The sequence below is a fragment of the Limulus polyphemus genome, unplaced genomic scaffold, assembly GCF_000517525.1.
Source record: "Limulus polyphemus unplaced genomic scaffold, Limulus_polyphemus-2.1.2 Scaffold250, whole genome shotgun sequence".
Classification (NCBI taxonomy): Eukaryota; Metazoa; Arthropoda; class Merostomata; order Xiphosura; family Limulidae; genus Limulus; species Limulus polyphemus.
This window is the reverse complement of record NW_013665860.1, coordinates 168089-177019: the sequence shown is the minus strand read 5'-3', so window position 1 is coordinate 177019 and position 8931 is coordinate 168089. Positions and strand designations below refer to the sequence as shown.

Here is an 8931-nt window from a genome sequence, read left to right as displayed (position 1 = left end):
AAAGTTATAGCATGAAAACTATAACAAGCACAAAATGGTTACAAAGTTGGTCCCAGGGACTGAGCCCATGCTGAAAGAGTTAACTGCTATATCTGTTGTAGTCTGTTGCCAACAAATAGAATAAAACTGATCAGTCTTGTAATTGCTTGACCATGATTGATCCTCAGAGGGTGAGGTAGTTTGCCATTATCCCATAAAATTTGCTAATAATTTAAAACCACAATTCTCTGTGTACTGTGTACGATGTTTTTAATGTTTATTACTTAATGAAATTGAATCTTGCAGATGTGTCCAAAGCACGGAACAGACTTTTTGGAGTACAAATGTCGCTACTGTTGCTCAGTGGCTGTCTTTTTCTGTTTTGGCACAACACATTTCTGTAATGCTTGCCATGATGATTTCCAGCGAGTAACAAACATACCAAAAAATGAATTACCTCACTGTCCTGCAGGTAGGTTTTTTGTTGTTGTTGTTGTTGTCATTATGAAAATGATAAACTCTGTTTTGAAGTTTTTTAAATGGGATTTTCAAGTTGTTGTAAACTGTATGTTATTATGATAATGTCATGAAGCTTCTAGTCCAAAAAAAAAGGGCATGAAAGTACAATCGTTTAGGTAAAGACATTTTTTTAAACAAGAAATATAATCTTGTTGTTAGTTCAGAATTGTGATGTATTAAGGTGTATGGTAAGTTGACTCTGCCTAAGATACTTGTGTGTATTTTGGCTGTTTGTACAAATTGTTTACTTCAGTAAAATATGTTTTTTTTCATGCCATTGCCTATAAAATATCATACTGGTCCCACACTTTTATTTCATAAACTTACTTTAATGTTGTTTTTCCTGGGTTAGCTGGTTTTTTTATGACTTTATACAAACTATTTGTGCTTGTTACTTTCATTTTCTCTGCCCAGGTATAAGTAGGATATGTTATGAAGGTTGGTATGTATAATTGCTTCATATTTCTATTTTGCTTTTGCACATTCTCATGAGTTTTATGAAAAAATGCTTCATGCAGATTGTTGAATTCTTTGTGCTAGTTTTTTTCAAAGGAACTGTATAATATTAAAGGTCTGTCTATATCCATTTTGTTTTGTTATTCCTACCATACATATATATTGATACTTCTAACTTTTCTCTGTAACCAACAATAAATTAGCTTTGTAATGTTACTAGATTCAACAATCACAAGTTCACAACAGCAAAGTAAGTTTGGGGTGTTACTAGATATAACAATCACAAGTTCACAACAGCGAAGTAGGATTGGGGTGTTACTAGATTCAACAATCACAAGTTCATAACAGCAAAGTAGGTTTGGGGTGTTACTAGATTCAACAATCACAAGTTCACAACAGCAAAGTAGGTTTGGGGTGTTACTAGATTTAACAATCACAAGTTCATAACAGCGAAGTAGGTTTGGGGTGTTACTAGATTCAACAATCACAAGTTCACAACAATGAAATAGGTTTGGGGTGTTACTAGCTTCAACAATCATAACAATGCTTACTAACCAAATAACCTATTTAATAGTTTAAGTTCACTGTGTTTGTCTTTCTTCTTCTCAAAATGCAAAAGTCCACTGAACAACTTTTAATTCAGAAAGTTATTAATTTCAAATTCATTATATGATCCCTTAAAATTCTAGAATAGAATAGTTTTACTTATATATTGTCATTTAGTGTATTTTACTTTGGAATATATGTTTTGAAGCATTGTAGGCATCAGTCAAAAATATACTAAATGCAGAAGGGTTTTGTTCTTATAAAGAAACTGAACATCATTATATTTTGTTTTTTAAATAAAAGTTTCCTGAGAGAAATATTCAGTCTGTATTCAAGTGTCTTTTGCTTTCTTTGATATTTTACAAGTGTAGCTCTTTGTTAATTATCATTTAATTAAATAGTGTGTATGTAAATAATTTTTTTTGGTTTTATTTTATTATGAAAAGATTTGGTTGTTAAAATTTTCAACTTGGGGTGAAGTCTGCTCTTTTAAAAGATAGCTTCGGGAGGTGCCTTGCAAGAGGTCAAAATTAAGGTGCCAAAAACCTTTTAGTCCAGTCTTGAATAATTGTGTTGATTCTACAGTATGACCTAAAGAATACATAAATCATTATTTTATATTATTATTATTTATTTTTTGCTGTTACAGGTCCAAAAGCCAAACAGCTGGAAGGAGAGGAATGTCCGCTACATGTGAAACATCCACCTACAGGGGAAGAGTTTGCACTTGGTTGTGGTGTCTGTAGGAATGCTCACACATTCTAAAAGATGATGAGGGATGGTGTAGTTGAATAATACACTTGTAATATAGTCTGTGGAAAATTCCTTACAAAAATTTGGGGTAGTAATGAAAAAGGTCTTTCTAATCAACACTGTGGTTTTTACATAATGATTAATGTTTAAAACAACATTGGAGTGGATGGGTTCTGCAAGATTGTGATTTGCAGACATTTGAAAACTTAAGGTCAGTTTTGTATGCATCATTACAATATAGTGTTTTAGTGTTTTTCTTTTCTAGATACTCCAATAAAGATATATATGGCAAAAAGTATTATAAAACCAATATTGTGTGTAAGTATTGAATTCTGCCAGTTATAGCTGGTAAGTGGTTCATTCATTCATACAGCAGTGTTATTTAGTACAGTTTTATGTTCAGGAATTATCTTGTACATATTAGTTGTTACCCCTAAATATAGAATGTGAACAAACTTCAAGTTTGAATCATTTCACCATCTGTCTCCATTACAGATTTTTAGTATACTTTGTGTAAATTTTTTTTTTGTCAGAAGAAAATGAGAGTCTAATACAGGCAAGTTAATTTTTATGCTGTGATATGTTTGTATCATATGTGTCATTGATTTCTGTTTTCATTTGATGTTGCCCTGAAGTAGAAGCAATATTATATCCTGTTAACAATGAATCAAAAAGTTGTGAAGCTATCTATATAGTACAATTTTGGCTTGATATTTAACCTTCATTGCTTTAAGTAAAACTTTTATTATCTTTTTCCATACATTTCTAATTTCTGTGTTCTTCCTCAATATGTAAGTGATGAAACTTGAAGATGCAGACCTTCCAGAGTCTCTATCTAAACTTTAAATCTCAATCCTTGAATTAATGTTTTGTTAAAGTTTGTGTAATTGTCTTGTTTTGGCACATTTCCTCAATGTTAAATGACGTGGCTTGAAGAAGATCCAGACCTTCCAAAGCTGGTGTTTCTGAAAGAAGGAACTTGAAGAGTGTTTCTTGTAACTTGTTAACCCGAATCATTTTTGGGTTCGATTGTAACTAAAAAAAAATAAATAATAATAAACATTTTATCTGGTAATCCGTGTTGTCATGAGTTTATTTAATGTCATGATAATTTCACTCCTCTCTGATATTCTTTTCAGAGAACAGCAGTATGACTGTTTCCTATAAACAAGGATTTCACATGAACTTCCAATAAAGACTTTCAAATATCTCAAATTACATAACAGGGATTGTCTTTGTGTTAAAATTGTTCATGCTTGTACTTCATTTTCATCATAAAGTGATGATTGAAATCAGACTATCCTCAGTACCCTAATAAACTGAAGTCCAGTCACTAAACTAACAAGCAAAACACTGGTCCTTAATCTGATCCCACCCCCACCCCACCCCAAATAAAACTGGTATGTCTGAGGGCTGATAATGCTAAAAATTGGGTTTTGATACTTTTGGTGAGTATAGATTATTATGTAGCTTTGTGCTTAATAACGAACAAAAAACAATCTGACAGTTTTTTTCCACCTATGGGAGATTATGTAAAATTATGCAAGAGGAAACTATTTAAAAATCAGTAGCATTCATTAGTTTTTTTTAATAGAAACAAAATGGTTTGTATATATGTGGTAAGGAGTAACAAAAGGGTAGAAAGTTTTGAACTTAGTCCTATATGCTGAAAATAATGTAAAGTTAATGATTAAGAAGATAAAACTGTTGTAAGTAATGTTTTATAGATAATTAATATTGCACGTGACCATTTTCAACTGCAATAGAGACATATATAATTGTCAAACTGTAAATTTTTTATGTGGTTTTTCTAAGGGTATTTCACCTAATATTATTACACAAACTAAATCATTCCTACGAACACTGAATTTGAATTGTAGGATGTCCCTTTTTTTTTAGCTGTTCCAGCAGAGAGTGCCACAGCCATGCATGTGTTTTCTTACACCTGCAAGATTTATTATTATTTTACCATTAATTTTTAGTTTCACATCACCAACATTCTAATTATTTAGTCCATTTTATGTATAAACTTTAATTTTGGCAGTCTGTCGTAAACTTACTTTTAGTAGTATATATACTGATGCCAATTTATGGGTGTGTTGGGCTAAGGATTCTTCTACAGTAGGTGTCTGTGACTTGGTGATAAATTCAATAATAAACGAACAGCACGAACTCCACTTGTTTTAAAATTATATATATATTGAAAACAAGTTAAACATATGTACAAAATTCTTTACACTATGGAGATCATAGTTGTATCTTAAATACTACACTATACAGTTCTCTTCTTGTCAAAAGTCCACTTAGGCTAATTCAATTGCTTCAGAATTCAGTTGACAAGCTGAACTATTTTTATCGCAATAGCATCCGAGTATAATTCACTTATGCTGTCGCGTGAGTTACCGCAGTTATATCCTGAACTTCCAATAATCATCTGCCTTTTCTCAAAGTCCTAAACAGGCAGGTTCAATTAGTTTAGAACATCCTGTGACGAGACAAATTATTCTCCTTATCTTTTTCAAACTGTTAATCTCACTCTTAACATATCAACTGTTTGGCCATTCACTCTCATGATGGTTAACCTTAACTTTTCTTTGACCAAAGTTCCTTTGCACATGACTTTACTTTTACTCTGTTTCCTCTCGTCTGGTCACAGCTACTTATACGTCTATCACTTGGGGCTTCTAGAAATCTCCATAGCTTCGACATTAATGAATTGCAAACACAAAATAAATTAATTAATAACACTACCTACATTAAAGAGTATTTATATCTGACACAGTCTATCCAATGAAAATTAAGTAAAAAATGTAACCACCATCTTTTTTTTTAATATATATACACACACACACAAAACAAACATTATAATGAGACCAAAGTTCAAAATTATTCTTCCATTACCAGCCCTCATTGTCATCCTTAAGTCATAATGGATAATGTCTGTGGTCATAATATCCAAATGCGTTGGGGATATTCCATCTATCAGACAAGATCTTGACGCTGATGTAAAACTCGCAAGCAACTAAGGAGAATCAGTTAAGGGTTGGGAGTTTTACTCCCAACCTCCACCTTTTTCTTTAATATTGTAAGATATAAAAAACAAAATATATTCTTATAGTAGAAATAAACCACCCTATGTTTCTACAAAACTCCACCCTTTTATGTAATAATTAGTGATATTAAACAGACCTAAAAACCTTTATCTTAATAGTTCTTAAGCTCCCATCCTCTTCCCTTTATCTTGAAAAATTGTTTCAAGTATAAACCAGGTGGGCTTAGACAAGCCCAGCTACCTGAAGTTGGTCTTTTCACCCTGCTATACTGAACAGAATATAAATATAATGGTTGGAGACAGCTTGGAGAATATAAATATGTTAAAGCTAGTTACTTAAACCAAGGATAACCTTGAGTGTTCTACACAATGATGACGGTAACATAAGAATAATTTCAAATTTTGATCTCATTATAATGTTTTTGTTTGTATTAAGTTCATTAGTGTTTTATAGTGCTGATTTTAATCGCATATGGACAATTAATGCATTTCATAGCATTAGATATATTGATTTATATATATATATTTTTGAATAAGCTACAAAAATTTTTATAAAACATGTACATCAGTACAGTAATGCCTTAACATCTTGGTATTCATGTCCAAACATAATTTTGGGGGCTGGAATACTAAATTCAAGGGCAGTTTTGTTGTCTTCCCCATTGATTTATTATATCATAATTATTGTTTTTTGGCAAGCACAAACTTTCCCGTATCTGGCTGCAGACAGCGAAAGGTGGTAAAGATGTGGGACGTTGTGCGCTAAAGCACCCACATCTACTCCTTTTCTCTTTTGTTCTAGGCATGTGAGGCCAACGAAGTTGAAGTTAATCTGGATAGACGGTGTACTCTCAACGCAATTTAGTCACCTCAAAAAAACCAGGACACATTACATAATGACCCACCTTATGATTTACACCCTGGTGTGGCTGCGTTTTTGTTTTTTGATGATGTTTTTTCCATAGGATTATTATTTTTTCTCTCTATAAAATGTAATATATATATATATATAATGTAATATAAAGCGAATGTGTCCGTTTATCTAATGTTAGCAGTTGTGTTAAGGTACTGGATGGACCAATTTCGATTAAATTCGGAGCAAGAACTGAGGTGGACTTCAAAAGATTGAGTTTGATGGATAATTAATCGAACAAATGGTTCGAGTTCGACAGCCATTTTAATTTCCCCGTTTTAACGCTGCAGTCTGTGGTTTTTAAAAACTTGCAGGTCAGACAACGAGCTTTATTACATGGATGACAACCTTTCTTTGATGAGGTGTAATTCAATTTTTCATGGACAAGGATGTCTTTAAGACTTCTGCTCTTCCTGAATGAGACGAAGGGTACTTCAGGAAATATTTGTCTAAGGTGATTATTCAGCTGTAGTAAATGAATTTTTTTTTTTTTCAGAATGCGGGAAACGTGTGATATCTTTGTTTACTGTACGTTTAATTAATTTTTATTGTTTTATAAAAATGTTTGTTTCTAATTTGCTGAGTAACTTATAATTTTTCCACAGAATCACTTATAGAGTCTTTATTGGTCAAATATTATTTTAGTTCAAACTTAACTAATCTAACGTATGTATATCAATTAACTTTCGAATTGTGTTATTAGTTATTAAACTCCTTGAAAAGAAGAACGTAAGTTATAGACCTTTTTCTGGGATCATTTATGCTCGTATTCCTGTATTTAAAAGGGACCGTCCGTACTGTGTAAATGGTTGAAGATAGCTGTAAAAGATCTTTTCTTCCTAAATATATTCATTATCGATATGTCTATTTGACTTTACCAATCTCGCTATACAAACGTCTTTACTCATAAGCGCTATGACATATCTATTCATGCATAGGTGTAACCTGAACATCATTACACTGTCGAATAGTCAAATATTCACCGTGAACCAAACGTATAGGTGCTAAACATACCATATATTTTGCTCCAGGTACCATGGTTTTTCAGTAGCCTATACAAATCTTTCATACAAAGTGTGTTCAATCCTCTGTAGATGAAATTAGGGTAAAAAATACCGACAAAAAATTTTGGAGTTCAATACAAATGGTAAACAAAAATAGCTGACAAGCCCTAATAATAAATAGTTCAGAAAAAATTAGTCCGAAGTTGTGGGACAGTGGTAAATTCACGGACTTACAACGCTAAAATCCAGGGTTTGAATCCCCACGGTAGACATAATAAATAGCCCAATGTGGCTTTGCTAAAAAAATAGAAAAAATAGAATATAACTATTCATACAATGTATTTTACTTTTACATTTTTATGTAGTAAACAGACGTCTTCGTGCGTAACAAGTAGCATCAGCTAGCACCTTTGAAACTATGAAAAATCTTTTAAGGCTGTATGTGCTGATAACTACTTTCGTGTTCCAAATAATAGTGTAGGGTAGAAAAATATCAAGAATTTAATAATAGTACAGAGTGGAAAAATTCAGACTTCAAATTTAATGACTGCACAGGTCGAAATCATAGTATGAAATTAAATTTTGTGTTTTTCGTTAATGATCACCCCAAAAAAATCGTGTACATCCAAATAAGCATCGTGCAGGGTGGAAACTTTCTCCAAAATTAATAATCGTATAAGTACGATTGTTTGGAATATCAAAATAGTACCATCTAGTAACAACCAAAAACATGACATTATAATGGAATATTTCACAAAATTTTCTATCAAAACTTTCTATAAGGATCCAAATGTCACCTTGTCTTTTTCATAAATTGTTGGTGTGTTTAATTTACGAATTTGGTATTTTACGCTAAAGTATATGCCGCAATATTTTAATAAATCATGTCAGTAATGTGGCAGTAAACAAGTTTAAGTGCTACTATTTTTAAATTCTTGTTGTTTTAAGATACTTTGTTGTTGTTTATTATTATTAAGCACAGAGCTACACAAAGGGCTATCTGTTTAAAAAGGTTTGAAATGTAAGATAGTATATTTCTTGGGAATATACAGTCCCTTAAAAGCAAATGTAATTTTTGTACAGTAGTCATGGTCAACAAAACAAATGCAGCGAGTGACGTGAATACCATTGCTTTTTGGTTGTTAAGCGCAAAGCTATACAATAGGCTACCTGTGCTCTCTGCCTATTGTGGGTATCGAAACTTGATTCTTAGCGGGATGGGGTGGTACCTTAGCTAGTTGTCTTGAACTGAAAATCGACCATGTTGTTTATAAGAAGATAAATATATAATACTATGGTATTACCTAGGTGATGTAAAAAAATAGGGCTAGAACATTTGCTAGAACATTCTAATAACTCCACCAACATTATGATTATAATGATTTGGTTTTAGTTGGAATATTTGGAATGTCTGCCTTTTCTACCATAATGTCCCAACTTTCTTGCTTTGAACTTATCTTACACATTGATACACTGTCGAATATAATTCGCAAAGTTATTGATTTCATTTCTTTTTTCAAGTCATTAATAATTGAGTTAAATAGGTTTTGTCCTCTTTCCTTTGGTAGAGAGATCCTGCATGGTCAGGTAGTTAGGGTGCTCGACTCGCAATATCCGGGTTCGATCCCCGTCCCATCAAACATGCTCGCCCCTTCTGCCGTGGGGGGAGTTATAATGTGACAGTCAAACCCATTACTCGTTGGTAAAAG

General features: G+C 32.3%; 1 protein-coding gene across 1 annotated transcript in view; it reads left to right on the top strand.

Annotated features, from left to right (window-relative positions):
- LOC106478794 (E3 ubiquitin-protein ligase MYCBP2-like) overlaps positions 1 to 3328 on the top strand; it is a 142057-nt gene extending 138729 nt beyond the window's left edge. Inside the window, 2 exon segments of the mRNA XM_022382459.1 lie at positions 286 to 451; positions 2150 to 3328. Of these exon segments, the coding sequence (XP_022238167.1) occupies positions 286 to 451; positions 2150 to 2265 (282 nt within the window). The 3' untranslated portion in view covers positions 2266 to 3328.
- Positions 3329 to 8931: the final 5603 nt, after the last annotated feature.